The following is a 23,223-nucleotide window of genomic DNA, read 5'->3' on the forward strand; positions in this document are numbered from 1 at the left end:
TCATTCCTCTTGGTGACATTAAGGGATTTTTGATTATTTTTAGCATTTTTGAGCATTTTCCTCCTTTATATTGAGGTGTTTTTTGCAATCACAGTTCCACTAGCCCCGTTTCCCGTTCCCCTTCATTCCTCTGTCTCACCAACCACAGGGTTTTGCAGGAACATAACCCTAGTGGTTGGCAAGGGATGACTGTACACAGAAGAAACTGCCCTATAGCCCTTGGCACCAAAAAATGTTGACCTCTAGAGATGGCATTCTCAATAGAAAATAACAACAACAACCACCACCAACAACAACAACAACAACTGACAATAAAATTCAGCCATCCCAGGTCCTTGGGAAGGACTCGATGTCTGGATAAAACAAACCAGTCAATAACACCTGTCTGACTGTGTAAATAAATAATAATAATAAGCATGAACTTAAATATGTTGAAAAATTAACAGTGATTAATTCTAACTTCATGTCAGTTGGCATCAGTAGGCATGAAGAGGGGGGAAGTGTGCATGCATTTGTCCGTCTCAAAATTAAAGCCTTCAAAAACTATTTTTTAAAAATACATTTTCAGTGCTCTTTACAAAACTTCTGGGGCTCCTTCACCGCCCTCTGCTGGAAAAATGAATACCTGCAATTGCTGGATTGTGAAGTGATATGAATGTGGGAGTACAGAAAATAAAGGTAAGAGCTGTCACTGCAACAGCAGGAGAGATGCTTGTTTTGAAGCAGAGGATCATCACACAAATACCAGGTGGCTGGCAAAGTGAAGGCATCAAGCAGAAGGAATGAAACGCTTCTGCTGCTTCAGAGCCAAAGTCCTGGAAGCATGAAGTTGCACCATTCCGTGTGCACCTTACACCAGACACGTTTGTTAAGGACTCTAAACTGCAAGATTTCATTCCAGATCTTCTTTTGGCACAAGAGGGTGAGTAGAGAATGTTGCTAGAGATCCCTGTGTCAAGTTGAAAGAAGCTGGGTTGCTTGTAGCTTTGAAAGGATGAAGGAATCAAGATGTTGTTGTTCACTGTTGGGAGGAAAACGTGAGTGTGCCGTTTCCATGTCTGTCCCAAACAGTAAGACACAAAAGAGAGAGATCAATACCTACCTTTTTTACTGGTTCAAATCCTGTCAGTGCAAAGAGCTGCAAGCAGGGTTCTTTACTAGGTGGAAGGGAGCCCCTAATTCTCATCATTCAGCTTTCTGACTACCTCAGTATCTTAGTGCAAGCAAGTTGGGGCAGTTGGTTTGCATTGTCTTTGCAATCTAAGGATTTACTTTCCCCTGGTAGAGTATTTCTGCAGTCAGGTTATTGCATCTGCTGTTGTTAAAAGGCATAGCAATCGCCAAATTAAAGATTAACATTTAGAAAAAGTGTGTGCTGTGGGATCCCTTGTGTAGTCTGTAATAAGCTGTCATAACCATTTGAGTTGATGGGCCCGGTTCAGAATACTACCAAATATCATTCTGAGGGGCAGCCATTTCAGAGGGAACCCAAGAGAATGCAGTCCTTGGGAATAAGGCTGCCAAGAAACTGAAACCATGCTAGACTCATGAAGAACCCTTGCGTTTTGCAACAGAAACTACAGTCTGAGCGGTGGTTTATTGGGGTGGATGTTTGTGAAAAATTAAAATTAAACCACTTCCTAAAATAATAATAAAGTGATGGTTCTCTTTTCTCTAAGAATGTGAAATGTTCTTCAGGAAGGATACTTTCATGCTTATCCCTGCAACAATTTAGAGCTGTGAATAATGCATTAGTGACACTTGTATCTTTAGCTCCTGTATGTTGAGGAGCACATGGTGAATTCTGCAGGCTAAGCATCATCTGCTCATCAGGCGGGGGAGCATTGTCCAGGGTGCAGGCTGTGATCCGTGTGTGATCCAGGTGCTCCCCTTTCCCCTTCATCAGCAGAAATGCATGGTGGTTTGTTGCTTGATTGGTGGAACTCATGGGACTAGATTCTTTAAAATGCAGTTCTTGATATAAAATCAATCTGTGTCTTAACTGTTATCCCAAGGGCTACAGGACATTGTGATCAGCATTTGAAAATGGCTGCAGGCTTGGAGAAAGCATGTCATCAATGCATCTCAAAAATTGCCAGCAATGGTAGGTTGTGGGGGAATCGATGTATGTTGGTAGTGTCAGGAATCTGCAGTGTTACGATCATGTGACAATTTTAGAAAGCGTTCTTACCCTGGTAGCTGCTTGTGAACAAAAGGAAATATGTGGGGAGGATACCTCCATGCCGCAAAGAAATCCCCCCTGCCGACCTGAGCCCACCCCCATGGCATGCAAAGCATACCATGGAGTAATTTACCCCCCACCCCACCCCTTCTTCTCTCTCTTGCCACCCAGAGGCAATTCCCCATGGTGCACCTTGGAGAAGTTTCCCATGGTGCACCTTGGAGAAGGTGCACCTTGGAGAAGTTGTGAACCGCCCTGAGCTGTATCGGAAGGGCGGTATATAAATCTAATTAATTAATTAATTAATTAATTAAGAAGTTTTTCCTCCCTCCTGCTCATCTAATTCTACCTCCCACACACATAGCCCCCTCTCTCCACCCCTTCTCCTTGCCAAGACCTTTCTCCCCCACATCCCCTAATTATTTGGTGGGGGGGGGGTTAGCAGTGGAAAGTGCTGCTTTTGGTCCTTCATCACTGGTCTTCTATATTGTTTCAAAAAGCAAGGGGTGGAGGATTGAGCAACAGGAAGCGAGGTTTCACACTTCCTGCAGCTCCATCCATATACCCTGGCTTTTCAAAAGGCAGGGAGAGCAGACAGATTGGTGCTGGCAATAGGGTGAAGGGAGGCACAGTGGGGTAGCAGTGGTGGGGACAGCAGTGGCAGAGGCAGTCAGGTTGCTGCCTCTGCCTTGTCTAATCTGCCATCAGAAGTGGATGTATTCGCACGTAACAAGAAACTGGAGGTGAAGGAGCCTGAGGTTGAATTTCTTTTATGTCCGAATGTGTGCAACTGTGGTTCTATCAGAAAAGCGACCTGAGGTTTCCCTTCCCAAACTCCAATCTGAACCCTCGGGTTGTAGTGAGTTTCACTGTTCCTACCTGAGTTTGCATTCGGCAGTGTTATGTCCAAAGGGAGGATTGGATTTACAGCAAACTGTAACCAGAGTTGAGAGACTCTTCTCTGCAGTCTCTGAGATTGCAATTTTGAACATATGCGAAGTGTGTGATGGGCAGAGTGGGGAGGGAACCCATGAGTCCATTGGACCCACAGTTTCCCTTTACAACCATTGTGACCAGGGGTGGATATTATGTATGGGCAAAGTGGGCAGCACTCACCTTAAATTTGTCAGTCAGCCATATTGTCTCAGCTTCCATTTTGTGTGCCTGCCGCCTTCCTCTGTTGTTCCCTGCTGTTCTTGTCTCCAGCCTGCTGCTGCTATAAGAGTTGAGAGAGTGGGCAACGGTAGCACATAACAAATGAAAAGCCCAAGATCTTTTAAAATATTAATATTAATAAGGCAGGACCCAATAAGCATGCTCACTTTTGTTTTTGCAAAGTGGGCGGGCCTAGGATCACCCTATAAACCAATCAGAGAGGGACTAGGATGTTTGGCTCCTCAGGCAGCCAATCAGAATGCCCAGAGGGTGGGGAAGTATTTTTCTTTTAGGTACTCAGAATAATCCAATCACCATTTTGGTTAGTGAACAGGCAGGCTGTTGCTAAGTCTGATCTTTTGCTGGCTTTCTTATTTGTGTTTATTTGCAAGGGGGGAATGCAGCCTCTCCTTTCTTTCTCTTGCTCTCTGATCTGATCTGTATGGAAAGCATTATGGCCCATTCCCAAAATGGCATGCCATAAAACATTGGAAGGAACAGCATACTATAAGACTGGACTAATTAGATAGGGTATATACATGGATTTCTGAGTCAAAACTGCTTTTCAAATAATTGCAGAAGTGGCTTTCCATGTGGATGTGGTGTATGCTGAGAAAGAATTGATTCTGTTGGAAGGAAAATAACTTTAAAAATCCATTTGCTATGCAGAGAGCTAACCAGGGTTTTCTCTGGATTATGCCCAGTATCTGTAACATTACTATGTCCATTGGGGGTTTGGGGTTCATTGGACAAGGATTAAGCAAGTGGTCTCCATTTAAAAAAAAAAATTGTTGCGTGCTAGAATGGACACCCAGGCTAAGCGGTGGGCACCAAAGGTGGGCAGAGGGTGGCACCCAGCTGTTCAGCAGGCATGGAGTAAGGAGAGGGTGTCCTCATACATATTTTCTTCCCATGGTGTCCTCTAAGTTACAGGAGATGGTTCATAGCTGGAGCAAGCATCACTGAAAAACCTGTGATTTTTCTATTATCTATATATGCATTTTTAAATAGATAGGCAGAGCTGCCCTTGTAACTTCAGAATTCATTTGTTCTCCACTTTTGTAGCTGGTCTCTAATGTATCTGTGGCTCATATATATTTACTTTTACATGTATAGCCTTTGCTTCCTCCAAGAAGCCCAGAGTGGTGATCATGATTATATTTATCCTCCCAACAGACCTATGAGGAAGGTTATAATGAGGGATAAGTGACTATCCCAGAATCACCCACTGAGTTTCATGGCTGAATGGGGAGTTGAACTTGGATTTCCCCAGTCTAGTCCAGCACACTAACCACTTTACGACTCTGGCTCAGAGTTACTTCTTGTTATTTAGTATTAGTAGTATTCATTTTTGAAATAACCAGGCAGACAGAGTTGCCCTGGTGACTTCAGAATGCACTTACTCTCCACACAAGCAGCCTTTTGTAGCTGGTCTGTAGGCATGTGCACGGACCGGTTCGGAGGCCATTCTAAAGGCCTCCAGACCGGTCCGGACACGCGTGGTTTTGGTTCGGGTGGGAGGTTCTAACAAAGTATGGGGGGGGCTTTACTTACCCCCCAAAGAACGTGACCGAATTCTTTTGAGTAAGCGGGCGGCATACCTCCCTGCCGCCCGCTTCATTCCCCCTCTGGCGCGGCTCTTCTCCTTTAAATTCATCGGGCGGCAGGGTATCTTCCAGTCCCTGCTGCCCGGCTCTTCATCAATGCCCCCACTTGGCTGCCCCCTGTGCACCCCCAAGACCCCTGCCGCCCCTTCCCTTCCCATTTCAAGGGGTCGGCAGGAGAACTCCCCTGCCGACCCCGTCCCCTTCCCCGGCTGCGCTGCAAATGGCTTCTAGGAAGCCTTTTGTGCGCCTGCGCAAAAGGCTTCCTAGAAGCCATTTGCAGTGCAGCCGGGGAAGCGAGCGGACGGCAGGGAGTTCTCCCGCCGCCCGCTCGCTAAAGTACTAAAGTAAACTTTAGCGAGCGGGCGGCGGGAGAACTCCCTGCCGTCCGCTCGCTTCCCCGGCTGCACTGCAAATGGCTTCTAGGAAGCCTTTTGCGCAGGCGCACAAAAGGCTTCCTAGAAGCCATTTGCAGCGCAGCCGGGGAAGGGGACGGGGTCGGCAGGGGAGTTCTCCTGCCGACCCCTTGAAATGGGAAGGGAAGGGGCGGCAGGGGTCTTGGGGGTGCACAGGGGGCAGCCAAGTGGGGGCACTGATGAAGAGCCGGGCGGCAGGGACTGGAAGATACCCTGCCGCCCGATGAATTTAAAGGAGAAGAGCCGTGCCAGAGGGGGAATGAAGCGGGCGGCAGGGAGGTATGCCGCCCGCTTACTCAAAAGAATTTGGTCACATTCTTTGGGGGGTAAGTAAAGCCCCCCCCGTACTTTGTTAGAACCTCCCACCCCAGTGCCGGACCGCAGCTCTGCGGTTCCGTGCACACCTCTACTGGTCTGTGTTTGACTTGTGGCTTGTACATTTCTTTTCCTGTTTGTGTGCATTTGTGTTTCGATCCTGCTGTGTTAGATACAAATCTACACACTACTGTAGTCCTGTTAAGTACTTTAAAGCAACTGATGTTTTCCATATTTCTCTGTATCTCTGCAGATGAGCAATTGAAATTTGTGTGTTTGTGTGTGTGTTTATTTTTGATCCCACTTGTTAGCTACAAATCTGCACTTTGCCAGTTATTGCTAAGGCTACACCTCTGCAGCTGCCCACAATTGGCTTTGCCTCCTGCAGCACCTACAATTGGCTCCACCTCTTACTACCTGTGGTGCTACCCATCGCCTGCCTTGCCTAGTGCCCACCCCCCAGGCCCAGGAACTACCAGCCACCACTGAATGCAACTCATTAGTGGGCTGGCCCAGGCCCTGGTGATGATTTCCAAAGGCTAGAGACACCAAATAACTGTCTATTATAGACTTCAATGAACTTGACTGCAATGCAATAGCTTTTCAGGAGACAACCCTTGTGTCCCTCCTTATATATGCATTATCCAGCTCATGCAGTTTGTATTATAGGCTTTTCATGAGTATATGAGAGAGAGCAGCTGGTACGACATCTTAGCCTTTTTAATCATCACAAGCCATATAACTCAATGTCCTTTTCCTTGCAGCTTGTCTTATTTTTGGACTCCTCGCTTTCTTAGCATTACCTCTGTCTATGGCTTTTACAGGTAAGCTGTCTACCAAAGATATTCATTTATTAATATCCCTACTAACCCCTACTAACCTGGCAAAGAGGCACCTTTTAACGTGGTGATTCTCTTTATTTAGCAGTGGGAGAGAAACTGGCCCTATGCACCCCCAGCACAGTACCTCCAGTGACTGTTGCTGGTGTCTGTCTTATGTTTCTGCTTAGATTGTGAGCCCTTTGGGGACAGGGATCCATCTTATTTGTTTATTATTTCTCTGTGTAAACCACCCTGAGCCATTTTTGGAAGGGCCGTATAGAAATCAAATCAAATCAATAATAATTTTAAAAAGTAAAAGTAAACTTGTGCCATCGAGTCGGTGTCGACTCCTGGCGACCACAGAGCCATGTGGTTTTCTTTGGTAGAATACGGAGGGGTTTACCATTGCCATCTCCCACATAGTATCAGATAATGATGTGTTTCAGCACCTTCCCATATTCTGGGAAACATACCAGTGGGGATTCGAACCAATAGCCTCCTGCTCTCTAGGCAAGTTATTTCCCCGCTGCACCATGAGGTGGCTCAAGGGTGTAGCTATAATTGAGTGGATGGGTTCAAAGAACCCAGCCCCCCCCAGCTCCTGAGGGCCCCCCAGCTCCACCCCTCCCTATTTTCTTCATTATCTCCCTCACTCCAAAGGGCGGCCAGTGAGAGGGGTGAACACGGGCCCCCTCTCTCCCCTAGCTACGCCCCTGAGGTGGCTACTCTCTGTTAATTTTAGTACTGATACTTCTCCCATGGTAACATTATCAAGTGTTAGTCAGCTATAGTATACAGGAGTGGCAGGTGAATGGCATGTGTGAATTGTGTCTGCATAGTATAGAGAAGAGAGAACATGAAAAAACGCATCTGCAAGTTGATGTGGATTTTACCTTATGGTTTAGAATACAATACAAAATAAGTTACTAGCAGGGGGACAAAACAAGGTAGAGAACATTTGGATTCTTTTCCCAGTCATAGCCTCAGAGCCCTGCAGGCCTCAGCATAAAACTGAATTATCCACCATCACCCTCTTTCACATTAGCTCCAAGCCAGATAAACACATACTGCCTTTTCTTATTTCATGTATGTATAGTGCATCATTAGCACTTGCTTGCTGCCTCTCACACACTTCACACATGCATGCACAAATGTACACAATGACCAGAGCCCAAACGATAAGGGGGCTTGAAGGGGGTCATGCCCCATCACCAATTGTGCTCCTCCTTATCTGTTTATCTATTGTTCAGTTTTATAACACCTTTCATAAAGCATCCCAAGGCAGTTTACAAAAGTTAAAATACAATAAAATTCCATAAAAATCATTTAAAACCTTAAAATCAGTTAAACAGTAAAAACCACAAAACACCAAAAAACAACCACCATTAAAAAAGAAGAAGAAAACAACAGAAGCAGGAGATCTGAGAGGCCTGTGCCTTACCCAGATGGTGGGATTAACCTCCGAATTAAGTGGGGTAAAGTAGAACGAGTTATGAGGTAATACATTAGCCGCATATAAGCACAATAAAGATAATTTGAAGGAACTTAGGGGGCCATTCACATAAGGCTGCTTTAATAGGGTTCCTGTTGGTTATATCCAATTGTTTTCTATGCACCATTCATACCATGCACTGTTCAAGTCCATGTACATAGGAAGATAAGAAGCTGCCATATACTGAATTGGTACAAAATAACTCTAACCCCACAGGAGTCACATGATATATACTCAGATAAATGAATAACACACTGTGACTGAATATATTAAAAGAGGAATGCTCAAGTCATAAACTAATCACCCCCAATTCTTTTATATATTAGACATATCAGAGCTAAAGTAACATTCGCACTTGATGTAAACGGAGACATGCTGAAGGATGAAGGTATAGCAATTAACTAATCTAGTAAAGAACGCAGTTGTTGGTCATTAGTCCTCCACGTGCTAAATTGGGAGTAGTATAAGAAAGAAGGGAGTGTGTAGAACTAACAAGCATGTCTCCGCAGGCGTAGTACCCTAAACACCGCGGGAGGACAAGGCAGTTGTGATAATTAAAGTATGTAATGTTTAGACCTAAAATGGTAAGTGTTTTTAAGTGGATTTGTGTGGGAGGAGCAGCACTTGGCAGAGAAGTGAAAGTTGATGTGAACTCATATAATGTGATGTGCTGTTCTTCCGTGTAGGTGTTATCTGAAGAAGTAATATTCAGTTACGAAACAGAAAATCCTTGTTTAAAAACAATAATACAAGGCAGTATCTGCAAAATCCTCTCTAATAAAACGCTTGGTGTCCGTCCGTGGACGGACACCAAGCGTGTGTCCGTGCCTCCCTGGCCTGTTCTGCGCATGCGCAGAGCACATGCGCAGAACAGGACAAGGGAGACACGACGGCCGGCACCCGGTGGCTATCTTGGGTGGCTGGAAGCGGCCGCCCCGAAGAAGCCGGGAATGCGGGGAAGGGGGAGACTGGCCGAGGCGCGGCCAAGGCGGCGGCAGAGCCGCGCCGCCGAAGCCGGGCGGGGGGAGGAGGCGGCGGGGGAAGCCGGCCGAGGTAGCGGCGGCGCCGCCGCCAAGGCCTGGCGCCGCCGCCGCAGCCAGGTGGCTGCGAGTCCTTGGGGCCCTTGCCCAGCCGGAGAGACCGGCCGGGAATGTGAGGCGGGGGCGGGGCGGACCGGACCGGCAGCGGCGCCCCCAGAGTCCACCCGGCTGCCGCCACCGCCCACTCTCCCGCCCTCCCAGCTGCCCAAATACTCCTTCCCCACTCCCCCCCCAAATGATTAAGGGCCAAAATGGCCCAGAAGAATGCCTCCGCGGCCGCCGCCATGGCCGCCAACCGCCCTCCCAGCTGGCCGAGACTTCCTTACCCGAAGCAGCCCGCGACAGTCGGGCGATCTAAAATCCATTTTTTGCGAACAAGAGAGGAGCTCCCGAACAGAGCTCCTCTCTGTGCTAAGCCAATGCCCAAACTGCTGCTATGGATGCAAAGGACGCAATAGGCGTCCTTTGCGTCCATAGCAGCAGTTTGGGCATTGGCTTAGCACAGAGAGGAGCTCTGTTCGGGAGCTCCTCTCTTGTTCGCAAAAAATGGATTTTAGATCGCCTGACTGTCGCGGGCTGCTTCGGGTAAAGAAGTCTCGGCCAGCTGGGAGGGCGTGGGGGGGGGGGAGGCCAGAGGAAGTGGGGTGGGGTGGGGAAACTCTCCCCTACTAGCGCCCGTTATCGCAACGGGCCTGAAAACACTAGTCTGTAATATTATGGTACATTGTTTGCATACTATGGTACATTGTTTGTTATACTGTACGTTATTCATATTGTACATTGTTTGGTCCCTAAAACGCATGGTTGAATTACTTATATTATCTCCACCTTGTACAAACTGAGAATGAGAATGCTTTACTGAGAATGAGAATGCACTATTACATCATGATGAGAAGTTTTTCCCCTATTGGATTCAACTGGTACTGAACTCCATCAGTTGACTATCAGGACTACAAGATAAGAACTGTTTACACCCCAAGTGCCTATTGGACTATACATCTGTTTGAGAATTTTGGATTATATTTTTATGCATTTTGTTACATCAAGTGGGAATGTTACTTTAGTCCTGATATGTCTAATATATAAAAGAATTGGGGGTGATTAGTTTATGTCTTGAGCATTCCTCTTTTAATATATTCAGTCACGGTGTGTTATTCATTTATCTGAATATACAGAGTTGGACCCTTGGTCCATCTAGCTCAGTATTGTCTACCCAGACTGTCAGTAGCTTCTCCAAGGTTGCAGGCTAGTCAAATAGTTCAAGTTATAACAACACAATTAAAATATAACACACACACACCCACCCATCCATCCATGCATTCATTCATAGTATAGTATATAATATAACCTAAAGTAATGGGGGAGATACCATAGCATAGCTGATTGACAGAGCACATGCTTTGCATGCAGAAGGCCCCGGGTTCCATCCTTGGGATCTCCACCTAAAAGGATCTTGGGTTGCAGGGCAAGGAAAAATCACTGCCTAGAATATCAGGTAACCTGGTTGGTGAAACAGCCATGGTGAAAGAAAGGGGCTATGCTGGTTTCCGCTACTGCTGGAAGTTTTTCTTGACATAGTGATGAAGGAATGAGGATTTTTTTTTCTTCTTCACCTGGGAGTTATTCGCACATTGTTTCATGCTGTGGGGTAAATATTGAGCGAAGCCACTTCGAATCATACTCGTGGCATTAAAGGAAGCGGCCCCTCCCCTCTGCTCTTGAGTTTTGTTTTGATGCAAGTCCGCATGGCATGCTTCTGTGTTTTCCTTCTAGCCAATGGGAGGGGGGAGATTATTAAAGAGCTACATCTGCATTTCTAAAGAGAGTATCCCTCTTACCATGCTAATGGTTCTACGTCATTGCCTCTCCCTATTTGCTCTGGCGTTTTCAGAAAAAGTAGCTCAAAACCAGCATTTTTAAAACCTGGAAATACACCAAGATAAGCTAGAAATTGCAAGACAAAGCCTGACTTGTGTGTGGAGTGGGTCCAAGGATCTCGAAGGGACTTCAGGGTAAGTTTGGCTGCTGTGTGAATGCACACACTCTCTTCTGAAGGAGATTCGGGGTAACAGCCCTGTCTGTAAAGCCTCCTGGTCTGCATTTCAGGAAGTCATTGAAAGCACAGGAGCACTGACAGATACTTTTGCAATCCTCTCCTCAGAAGAACTGCAAAATGTACAGAAAGCATCAGAATTGCAGCACTATGGTTTCTTAATTAATGCATCTGTTATTTTCTAGGCAATGTCATTCTTATTTATCTAAATAATTCCTCTTTTGTTCCTCAGGAATGAAGTTCCTAGATGACTGCCCAGTCCAGCCACTAATTCCTTTATATTTGCTCGTGGGTGGTGTGGTTGGCAGTTTGAAGGTACTGCATTCATCTGACAGTATTTCCTGTGAGAAGAGTTTGATGTGGTTAAATAAGTGTGGAGTGAGCTGCATTCTAAGAGGATAAGAAAGACCTGGTAGCTGTCTTAGTGAGTTGATGCAAAGGAAATGATGCTTTATCCCAAGATGAGAGTCATTCACCATATGCAGCCTGGTGACACATTTTGTGTAGCTTCTCTTTCCTCCTCCTCCTCCTCCTCCTCCTCCTCCTCCAGGGATCTTGTCCTGTATGCCAGGGCTGTCAATTTCCATTTGACTGTCTTCCAATATGCAGTGAGGGGAAAGTCATGAGGCTGTTGAACAGCACTGCAGAGGGCAAATCTGCCTCAGGTCACCATCACGCACACCCATTCTGGGTGGAAATGGGCAACTCTGGGAGTATCTCTTGACATGAAGCCTTTGTTCACAATGCTTAATTGTGATTAAGGGCTGCATGTACACTTGACTTGCCTGGAAGTGGAGAACCATGGGATTCACTTCTGAGTTTTCATGCATAGGATTGCATTGTGAATTTGATATAATGTGATGTGATTAAATGGTGATTTGATTTTATGTGAGCAGATTGTTTTTGTATTTGGAGTCTTAACTAATCCGTAAACTGCCGAGAGAGCTGACTGTTGGATCTCTACCTTTAATTAGAGAGGGTGGTATAGAAATATAATGACTAAATAAAAATAAATATTTTGGGTTACCATATTTGGGGTTAGGAAGAAATTTCCCTTCAAAACAGATTGGTTACAAATTAATACAGCTTTTTAAAAAAAACTTCCTTTGTAATAAAGATCACTAAGGTTCTCTTCTGGCAGAGCTTCTGTGTAATAATATGACAGACAGAAATCTAGTACAGGTGGCCTCATTATTTGTGGAGGTTCTGTTCTCGCCTATAGGTGCAAATATGAACACTGCAAATAACAAAACCTTAACTTTATGGGAATTGGGAGTTAGGTTCGGAGCACACACAAAATACCGAAAAAGTGGGAAAGGGGAGAAATAAGAGTAGAAATGCTGAGTACCTTGCTCTCCAGGGCTGTAGGGCTCCAGAAATGTCCCTGAAACCTGCCAAATCAGCTGTATCCCCCCCCCAAATCTTCAAAAGACCCTCAAAGTAGCTCCTTGCTCTAAAAAGGTGGTTGGAAGTGACACCAGAAGTCATTTCCAGCCACTCTGCAACTGCAAATAGGCTAATTTTAGTTTATTTTTGCATAGCAAATAAAGAAACCAGATCTCTATGACCTGTCTGTGGATATGTGAAACTGCGGTTGCCGGAACTGTGGGCAGTGGAGCCTGGACCTAATGGCCTTTTGGGCCCCACCCTGCAAGATAAGCATTGTCCCCCTACACACACACACACACACACACCATGACACATGCAGTATTTTTAACATGTGCATTCTTGAGGGCCCAAACAGCAACTGAACTCGCAAGAATTAAAGATGTAAAGCAAGTAGATTTATGCAGTTATGCATTAGCAGAAACATTTCAACATGTAAGTTGGATGTGCACATTTAGACATTATGAAAGCATCTACAGAATAAACAAAGTGTAGCAAGCAAGACCACAGAGGAGGAATAGGGTTTTTGTGGATTTATAGAGAAAAGAGGCATTCACCATCATTATTGCCAATAGTGGTGACAAACACAGATGTATTTCCCCTGTGATGAAAATGGGAATCTTCTCCTCGACTATGCAGTATTAGTTAAAACAGATTCAAACTGTTCCAAGTCATTTCTAGAAACTACTGATCCCAACTACCGGTATACAGAAGATACAGCACTCTAACACACACCATCTACAGATACCAAATTTTGCATGAACAATCCTGCCACAAGCATCACTGCAGTTTTCACAAAACAAATTTCTTTGGGCTCCGTAATGGAAAACAGAGGGCGGTGCATTAGAAAACCTCAGAAATACTGAATCTACCAAGAGATACACCTTTCTGAATGAACTCCTGCCTGTGGGCTTCCAGTGGCATCTGGTGGGCCACTGTGTGAAACTGGATGCTGGACTAGATGGGCCTTGGGCCTGATCCAGCAGGGCTGTTCTTATGTTCTTAAATGTAGAAAATCCCTTCCTCTGCAATCTTATTTATTTACCATGTAAGACACCTACTTTTCAGGCAGGTCTTCAACTGCTTGGAAGACAGAAATTCAGTAGTGAAGCATTTCCCATTATTTAAGCTCTTCACGAGGAAAAGCTTCATCAATTTCTATTTATGAAAGGCAGAGGAACCCTGCAAGTAACAATACTGCCAAACCAACACTGGAGTAAAGCAGGTGACACACTGGATGTTAAAAACTCATTAAAGGTACCATCACAAATGCATCTCTCAGCATCATGCTTTATTGAACTTTTGTGTAACACATGAAACAGTCCAGTGATACTGAGAAACATCCCCCCCCCCCCAGGACAGTGGAGGCTCTTCACTTAGGGCAGGGTGGCAGGGTGGGCAATGCCCACCCCGCAAAAAGGCCAAAATGTCCAAAGAAACTAATAAAAATGGTCCAAAAACAATAATAATTGTCAGCCATTCTGTCCTCTGCCACCTTTTTAGGTCTGACTGACTCAGTCACTGCAGCCCTGCACTTCCCTGCCTGTAGCTTGCAAGCCTGCAGTGTTGACATATAGTGGGCGCTGGTAGTAAAATTCCTTAAACACCTATAAGAGCCCACGAAACAGTTTCACGTAACAGTGTTCACAAGGCAGGAGCCAATCCCAAGGCTTGCCTTTGCTGTCAAAAGATGGGCCAAATTCAAATAGCCCTATCAGGAAGACATACTGATTGACAGCTCCCTCTGCCTACTGACTAGCAATCAGTGTGGCCGGGGGCAGTCCTTGTTCTAGTCTTCTGAAGGAAGAGAGCAGCAATCGCCATTTTGTTCACTCTTGGACAGTGTGCTGAGAGCCTCAGATTATGTGAGTTAAGTTTATGTAATTGTCAGATTGTGTGAGTTATGTAATTGCTAGGTAGGTAGCAATGTGCGTTTGGGCACCTTGGAGGAACTCATTGACACAAAACGAAACGTGTAGGTAGCCCCCTGCCCCTCTCCTCAGGTCTGTACCTGAAGCGATCACTTTGCCCTACCACATGAAAGGGCCACCCCTGCTATAAATGCATGCTTTATTTGCACTTTTATTATCATGAACTTGCAATAAGTACTAATTTCCTGCCAGGTCTGCCATGATTTAAAAGCCATCATTTCACCAGTTGGGAATCTAATCTTCCCATAGTTGCAGTCTGCAGGTATTTCCTATTGTCATTTGGACAGTTTTATTTATAAAACAGGAGGGGTAGCTTAGAAGCTTTTTACACCTGCCTCCCTAGTTACGCACTCTGGGGCCCTGCCAAGCCACACACCCCCACCCCCCACCCCAATTTCTTTGTGCAGGACGGCGGAATAGGCATGGCTCCTCCCGCCCCTGGAAAGAGCAAGCTGCAAATGTGAGAAATAATTATAAGCCCCTCATGCTAGTACGATGTGGAAATAACAACTTGACTTAATTTGTAGAGGGTTTGGGTGGGTTTTTTGTTTGTTTGTTTTTAGCATTCTTAAATACACCAAAGCTGTAGAACCAGACAGATGGTTTTCTAGGCATTCAAGTTTACAAATAAAAAGAGAGAGGGAAATGATCGCTAAATATTTTAAAACTCTCTGTTAGGCATTTCTGAAATAGTAAGAAGTGGCAGGTGGGCCAGGCTTCCAGAGAGGCCAATGCATAGGCCTCGCTGAAGCCTGAAGCTCTCCAAGGCAGGCCTTGGAGACCAGCAGGAGCAGACAGTCAAGAAAGGGTTAACTTTCCTTCCAGCCCAATTGGTTCTCCTGGAGTCTTGTGCTCCTGCCCCGCTTGGAATTTGTATGGAACTGCAGGGCCCAGGTAGCTGGCTCTGTTGGACTGCGGGAAGAAGGAAAGGAAAACATGTGCTGCTTGAAAGTAAACCCTTTGCTCTTTGTTTTGTGTGTGTGAGATTTGTTCCCCTTGGTCAAGCTACCATGCTGCTCACTCTCCCTCCCCACCCCCATGAAGTGTGTGTGTGTGTGTGTGTGTGTTGCACGTGGGAGAGAAGTCCCATCCTGTGTGTGTGAGAGAGAATTCTTAACCTTTAAAAAACAACCAACAAAACATTTTCAAAGTATGCCAAAACATGTACTCATGGCATGTTTTTATAACTGTCTGAAAATGGGTGTCCTAGGTATGTTCCTTGGAATGACATAGCCACCTAATGGCGCAGTGGGGAAGTAACTTGCCTAGGGAGCAAGAGGTTGCTGGTTAGAATCCCCACTGCTATGTTTCCCAGACTCCTATATCAGGCAGCAGTGATATAGGAAGATGCTGAAAGGCATCATCTCATACTGCGTGGGAGGAGGCAATGGTAAACCCCTCCTGTATTCTATCAAAGAAAACCACAGGGCTCTGTGGTCGCCAGGAGTCGACACCGACCCGATGGCACAACTTTACCTTTTACTTCCTATATGCCCACAGCAGTTAGTGTTGTTGTGTTTTGTTTTTTTGCTCCACCCCTGTGCCACCCACTTTGGCTCAGCCGACCTGCCTGGCGCTCACCCAGTCCCAGGAGTCACCAGCCGCCACTGCCCCAGGACACCCAGACAGCAGCACAATCCAACTCAGAGTTAGCAGGGTTTATTCTAAGCATGTCTTCAAACTGCAAAAGAAGCCACTGCAGCCCCTCACCACCATTCCCAACCTGTAAACATCTCCTAAACTATTTCTAAAGTGGGGGGTGGGGAGGGAAGGAAGCTGAAAATGAATTTAAGAGGAAGAGAGAAGGAAGGATAGGGAAATAAGAGGAGGAAGAAATGAGAAATGTGGATGAGATTATTTTTCCTTCCTAAACTATAGTTGAGGACTGAGACATTTTTCCCAGATCTATTTCTATGACTCTGCTCCTTATTAAATCCCCATATTTCCAAATGCCCCAAAACCTAGTTTCTACTGCACAATTTTTCCCCTACTACTGCACAAGAATGTATCCAGATGTGTAAAATTATGTTGTTTACTCACCAGCCATTTCACAGCTTTGTGTTTTTGATGGGGAAGGAATTTGAAAAGAAGCTGGGACTGAGTATCAGTCATTTCCCCCACCTACCCACACACACACCACAAGCACCCAGAAAGTGGACAATAAAAGTTGAAGCATCTCTTGGAGTCCCACCAGCATATTCTCTCTCTCTCTCTCTCTCTCTCTCTCTCTCTCTCTCTCTCTCTCTCTCTCTCTCACACACACACACACACACACACACACACACACACTCCAGGACTCCAACCCACAGCATGAAATGAGAACTCAGTACTGCTGGAATGTAACCCAGCTGAGCTGTTGTTGGTGGTCTACAGATGAGTGTGTGTGTGTGTGTGGCAACCCAAGCAAATAAGGGAGGCATGTGCTGATTGGCTTGCTACAAGCAGGCCTGCCCAGCTGCCAGAACTGCTGGCTCTCCCTCTCCACTCACTCCTCACACCACCACATGGCCACGCTTGGCCTGGGCCAGGAGCTTAGCCTCCAAGCAGGAGAATCAGTGGCTGCCTTGCCCACTTGGAGCCCCTCAGAGTCACTTCTCCGCTCTATTTGCCGCCTGTCTCGCTTGGCTCTATCGCACAGAGCAGGCTGTTGCCAAGGACGCCTGACACCAAGCCAACACATGCATAGCAAGGAAAGGGAACAAGAAGCGGTGGCAGGAATGTCACATGTGCACACACTGCACAGGCGCAGCTGTAGGCTGTGCTGGTATGAGTCCTGGCTGGCTGTCAGCTCAGCTGCTCCTAGCCCAGCCCCGCTGCAACTGGAGGAGGTGGGCTGGGGTTTTACTGCTGCTGGAGGCTGGCCACACTCAGCGCCCTCACTGGCCCCTGAGGACAGTTGCACTGGGCTGCCTGCCACGGCGTGGGGTGGTGGCATCCCCACTAGGACATGGTGTGCACATGATTTACGGGCTCCAGGGGATACGGGGTACCAGGCGTCTGCCCAAAAGTCCAGGGGCAATGGCACCGCTGGTTATTAGTAGAGGAAAGTTTCTGCATGCTCATTTCTGCAAAATGTCTGCATATTAGTTTACGTGTTAACAGCACTTTTAACACTTAACTTTTGTGTGTTAAAGCTAGAAAAAAAAGTTGGCAATTCTGAAAAAATACCCCTTGGCCCGCAGGTAACTATAATAGGGAACACCATATTTGTGCTTTCAGGAATGAGGGCCTTTTACATGTAAACACATGGGCGGAATCGTTCCAGTCATGTGAATCCCAATCATGAAACTGTGGGAAAGACTCATGAAATGGGCCCTTCCAAAGTGTTTGGGCCTTGTAAACATACACCCAGCAACATGAGAGCTACCTATAGAAGAGCAGCTGCTGTGTGGCTTGAGCCCCTGCTTCAGGGGATGTCCCAGTACTTGCCATTTCTAGAGTTGATTGATTTCATTCTCCTATATACTGAGCAGATCATCCTGTGTCCTGAACTGTTGCTTGTCAGGTTGAAACGAGTGCAATTAAGATGCAGTCAGCGGCACTCTAACTATTTGATGATATGAAGGAGTCAAACTGACAGTGGATTGATCCTGTTGCCTCTTTTCCCTCTCCTTTGGACAATGTATAGGTAGGTCTTCTGCTCTTTGACTCCACCAGGATGCGGCAGCTGCTTTCCAAGTCCGTCATGATTGATGACGACGATGACGACGAATATCCGTGGAGGCAGAATGCACACAGATATTACCTTCATCTGACGCTCAGCCTTTTTCTCTTACTCTGGTTCATTCTGGGAAATTACTGGGTGTTTTCAGTCTACCTGCCTAATTTCATCCCACCTTTCCATCACCCCCAAGATTACTGTGATAAAATCCTGTACATTTTTGCAGTTGGGGTGCTCGTCATTAGCCACACGGTGCTGTTTTTACTGATCTTCTGCAGCTGCTGCATTTATTGCTTTTCTAGGCAACGATATGCAGCAGAAGAGGACTGAGGTCCACAGAAAGAGAGCCACAAGTATTAAAAAGATGGCATAGATTAGAAAGGGGCAACAATGGTGTTTGCTGGCCATATATACAGTGTATGCTTGAACTCATGAGCACATGTGGAACATACCTAGAGAACTCCATCCAAGGGGATTTTGAAAGCTGTTTCACATGCTATATTACTCTTCATATATGGCAATCAGTACTCATTATAAGGAATACGTTGTTCTGCCTTTTCTTTGAATGGCAGCACAAAAGTCTGTTGGGCTCTGGGTGTAAGCCACTGTCTATATATCACCTTCTCAGTGCATAGTCAGGAGTGTCCACACACTTCCATGTAAATGGTCTCTCAGTTGCCCTGTCAGAAAGTAAAAGGTAAAGTAAATGAAAAGGAGGTTCAGTTCTGCTGCAAAAGTAATTACCGTAATGGTACACAATTGCCCAAAAGCAACTGATGCAAATAGTTATGGACATGTCTGGGTCTTGCCTCGTAACATGTTCCTGGTGTGTTTTAGGTAAGATGACCAGTTTTCAGTGGTAGTCTAAAAACTTCAAACTGTTCTGCTCTTGTTCCTGTCTCTCAACAGACTGTTCTTCTGTACCTTGGCTACATGGGGGAAGAGAGTTGTCTGTATGTTCAGAGGCACTCTTCTCCTCAGCAAGCAAACCCAAGGAAGAAACAGCTTTAGCAGATGCTTGAGTGGGTCCAACAATCTGCTTCTGTAACATGTTCTTGGTCCTGGCTCAGGCAAAACAGTGGTTTGGACCTCCTGATTACAACTTTTCAATCCCAAGATCTTAGGAACATAGGAAGCTGCCATATACTGAGTCAGACCATTGGTCCGTCTAGCTCAGTATTGTCTACACAGACTGGCAGCGGCTTCTCCAAGGTTTCAGGCAGGAATCTCTCTCAGCCCTATCTTGGAGCAACGTACTGTATGCTTTGGTAGTTTGTTGGTTCAATAAAAAAAACTTGTCCTATAAAATCTTGTCTTATCTTGGAGATGCCAGGCAGGGAACTTGAAACCTTCTGCTCTTCCCAAAGTGACTCCATCCCCTAAGGCTAAGGGGAATATCTTACAGTGCTCACACATCAAGTCTCCCATTCATATGCAACCAGGGCAGACCCTGCTTAGCTAAGGGGACAAGTCATGCTTGCTACCACAAGAACAGCTCTCCTCTTTATCTCCCCCGCTCCATGATTGTGACAGAAAGAGACCAGAAAAGAAGCAATTTATATTTTCTTTTGTAAAAAAATTATTTTGAACGACCAAGTCAGCCAGGGGAAGACTAGGTCCTCTACTAAGTTAATTAGACAGTGTGTTGGCTTTCTCTCTTAACCACTGCAAGAGGCATAATTTTACATATCACGTATGAGCATTTTGACTTCGAAATTTCATTGGCTGTATTTTCAGGACTTTGGCTTGTTTTCTAGAATGCTGCATGTTGTTTTAAATTTTCTTTGTGGAGCTGTGATGAAACTGCTTTCCCCCCGCAAGACAGTAGAAATGGCAAATTCCTAGCATGCTTGTGAGGCAATAACACTGAGATTTAGTAGCAAGCATCCTAATCTGATGTAACTGTGAAATAATGTGTTGCTTTTCCTCCATGTAATCTCATTAAGTTAAAAGGACCGCAGAGCCATGTGGTATTTTTGGTAGAATACAGGAGGGGTTTACCATTGCCTTCTCCTGCGCAGTATGAGATGCTGCCTTTCAGCACCTTCCTATATCACTGCTGCCTGACATAGGAGTTTCCCATATTCTGCGAAAACACACCAGCGGGGATTCGAACCAACAGCCTCCTGCTCTTTAGGCAGGTTGCTTCCCCATTGTACCATTAAGTGGCAATCTCGTTAAGTATTCTTCCATAAAGACAAAAAATTGCAAATGACTTCTGGGGGTTTCCATTCTCCAGGTTGATGGAGGTGGTCGGCACAAGGCATAAACAGTGCACCCCAATCCCCTGGATTCTTGTAATACTCAAGCACTCAGTCCCTTTATCTCTCTCTCCCTGTACCCTTCAGAATGTATTTTGCTAGTCTTTTATGAAGAAGACCATGCAACATCCTAACCATAAGAGACACATATATGAACACATGCCCTAAATGGGGCCTTATACTATTGGTCCATCTATTGCTTACATCATGGCTTACACTGACTGACAGCATCTCTCCAAGGTTTCAGATCTTCCTCATCCCTACCTGGAGAGGCCAGATAATTTGCAAGGTGTTAAAAAAAGAATTATTCTCTCTTGACTCCAAAGTATTTATGATGGCAACAGGTCTGCTAGACACATTTTTGTACATATAAAGTGTATATTTGTCTATTTTTAAAGGTTATTTTCATTGTTAATGTAAAAATGAAAATAAAATATGGAAAGAGGGGGGAAATAATCATTATTGACATCCTCATCAGTGGTGTGTCTTCACCAACCCATTTCTAAAACAAAATAAGCGAGAAAGAAAAGGTGGAAGAAGAGCCTCAAACTAATCACTTTAAGATTTAAAATGGGAATGCATCTTATTTTCCTCATTTGCTGTTTGATTCTCTCATACTTTGTGCTTGCAGCATGAACATAAATTATATGAGATGTTTAAACATGCTGTATCGTATGGGTGAGAGAGGTGGGAAAGCCTTTTCTCCAGTCTGACCTTCACTGCAAATGTTTAAACCTCACTGTGATATGAAGAACCTGCTGCTGGTGACTTTGTACAACAGTCTTGATGTGTTTCATCAATGATATTTAGGGACGCTAAGCCCCATTGCTGCACCTCTTACATTTTTTGTGCCAAAGCACACCTACACCTCCATTTCATTTTATTTCCTTCCAGCTGCTGCCATTGGAGTGAGGGGTTTTTTGCAGGTGGGAGGAGGTGGTGAAATCATTCCATTGTTCAATTTTAAAAAGGGAATTGTTTTGCGACCTAATGCTGTATTAACTTAGCACTAATACTCTATTAACACTTATTTTTGTATTAGTGCTGTATTAACATTATGTCAACCAAGGTCTGTGCACAATGTGGAGTTGGGGGATGAAGATTAGAGCAACCATTGGTGCTTCTGCAATTACCCATAGCACAGATGTCCAGGGAAGTTGACTATCCATCTATCCACATACTGCCCCTCTCTTTCTAAACGACATTCATCTTGTCCACGAAAGCTGAAATCAAACTCCCAAGTGTGGGAAGCAAAAAGATGTTGCTATATGCCACTTTTCAACAAAAGAATTTCACAAAGCAGCTTACAAAAGGAATGAAAATAGCAAAAGGAATGAGAAAACTGGGACTCACCGTTTTAAAAGTCACCAGCAACAATCACTGGAAGGGATGCTCTCTATCCTGGGATTAATAGGCACAGTTTATCTTCCCAGTCCATAGATGTAGCCCTTGCACAGCTGTACTACCATTGTTCTAGAAATAGTGAGATTTTCTGCACTGATGTGACAACTTAATAGGGTTGCCAACATTTTATTGCCAGAACGAGGGATATAAGTTTCTGGGAGCTGGCTGGGGGTGGGTGGGTTGAGAGGTATATGCAGTGGTAATCAAAAGCCTGAGTATCACTGGCGTATATGTTAGTAACAGACAAAGCAACACAGTTCTATAAAATACAACATAACATCATAACCACAACCCCATACAGTACTCATTACAAGACATAATAACCATGGATTCATATGTAATTGAATTATATGCTATTGAACAAATAAGGGACAAATGCTGTCCCTAACGGGACCAACTTTTCATCCCTGAAATGAGGGACATCCTGTGTAATGAGGGACAGTTGGCAACCCTACAACGTAAACACATGGAAAGTTGATGGATGGATGCAGGAGAACCCTCACTTGAAAAGGTATCTCTTTAGCAAGAGTACAGCCAGCCTGTAGCCAGGGGGTAACATTCCCCCACCCCAAAGTTTCTGTTTCCTCCCCAGCTGCAGTCCCCACAAGGCAAGTTCTCTGTGACTCTCAACTGAACCATTGCTCTTTTTTCAGGCAGGAGGACAGTGGCTGCACAGAAAGAAAAGTTGTTCTAGTAAGAATTAATCTGCCTATTTTCCTTTCACTGTCCCTACAACTGGACTAAATTTGGTCCAAATCGGTTAGGCAGTTCACAAGTTAGCCCACATATGTGTCAAAGGTTCATGTGTCTGCCATATTGAATTGGGGTGTATGACATCAACATCACAAACTATGCATTCAAGGTGTCCCTATGTGTCCCTACAACTGTTCCAAATTTCGTCCGAATTGATTCCCACTTGGACCTCAAACATTCATGTGTCCGTCATCTTGAATCAGGGTGGATGACATTATTACTAACTACATCCTAAAGTCATCCCTATATGGCCCAACACCTTTAGAAAATTTGGTCCAAATTGCTTAGGCGGTTCACAAGTTAGCCCATGTGCACCTCAAATGTTTACACATCTGCCATCTTGAATTGGGGTAGATGACATCATCATGAACTACACCACTGAGGTGTCCCTATGTGTTCCTACAGCTGTAGCAAATTTGGTTAAGATCGGTTAGGCGGTTCACAAGTTAGCCCAATTGCACCTCAAACATTTATGTGTCCACATCCATTTATTTTTGAATTGGTGCCCTGAATACTCAGTGGGGCAGGCTCCAATTTATTTTTGGATGGGTGCCCTGGCTGCTAAGCAGGGTGGCCCCTAATTTATTTTTGGATAGTCACCCTGAATGCTAAGCAGGGTGGGTCCCAGTTAATTTTTTGATGAGCACCCAAATGCTAATGAGTTGTTTTCCTCTCCATGGAAAAGAAAGAGTGAGGGTGGCAGTGGAGGGGAGTTCATTGGTTGATCTGTGGTGGTGGTTGTTAAAAAT

The 23,223-nt window shown here is 45.2% G+C and overlaps 1 protein-coding gene across 2 annotated transcripts; it reads left to right on the plus strand.

The window, feature by feature from the left end:
• The first annotated feature begins 655 nt into the window (after positions 1-655).
• TMEM272 (transmembrane protein 272) lies at positions 656-20,762 on the plus strand. 2 transcript variants are annotated; one of them, XM_053287542.1, is made up of 5 exons: positions 656-922; positions 2,016-2,104; positions 6,437-6,496; positions 11,311-11,393; positions 18,024-20,762. In XM_053287542.1, exons 2-5 carry the CDS (start codon positions 2,047-2,049, stop codon positions 18,384-18,386), a joined length of 564 nt encoding a protein of 187 aa, XP_053143517.1. In that variant the 5' UTR covers positions 656-922; positions 2,016-2,046; the 3' UTR covers positions 18,387-20,762. The 2 variants fall into 2 exon arrangements, with proteins under 2 accessions (XP_053143517.1, XP_053143518.1); XM_053287543.1 differs by lacking the exons at positions 656-922; positions 2,016-2,104; positions 6,437-6,496; positions 11,311-11,393 and adding an exon at positions 14,165-14,329.
• The last annotated feature ends 2,461 nt before the right edge of the window (positions 20,763-23,223 follow it).

The sequence above is a fragment of the Hemicordylus capensis genome, chromosome 1 (genome assembly GCF_027244095.1).
Source record: "Hemicordylus capensis ecotype Gifberg chromosome 1, rHemCap1.1.pri, whole genome shotgun sequence".
Lineage (NCBI taxonomy): Eukaryota > Metazoa > Chordata > Lepidosauria > Squamata > Cordylidae > Hemicordylus > Hemicordylus capensis.

What these genes read in the sequence shown, in the direction of transcription:
- TMEM272 (XM_053287542.1), top strand. Translation starts at nt 2,047, where the DNA reads ATGGCTGCAGGCTTGGAGAAAGCATGTCATCAATGCATCTCAAAAATT. An exon ending in CTCAAAAATTGCCAGCAATG is followed by an intron (nt 2,105 to 6,436) that starts GTAGGTTGTGGG and finishes TTTTCCTTGCAG; the next exon opens with CTTGTCTTATTTTTGGACTC. An exon ending in TCTGTCTATGGCTTTTACAG is followed by an intron (nt 6,497 to 11,310) that starts GTAAGCTGTCTA and finishes TTTGTTCCTCAG; the next exon opens with GAATGAAGTTCCTAGATGAC.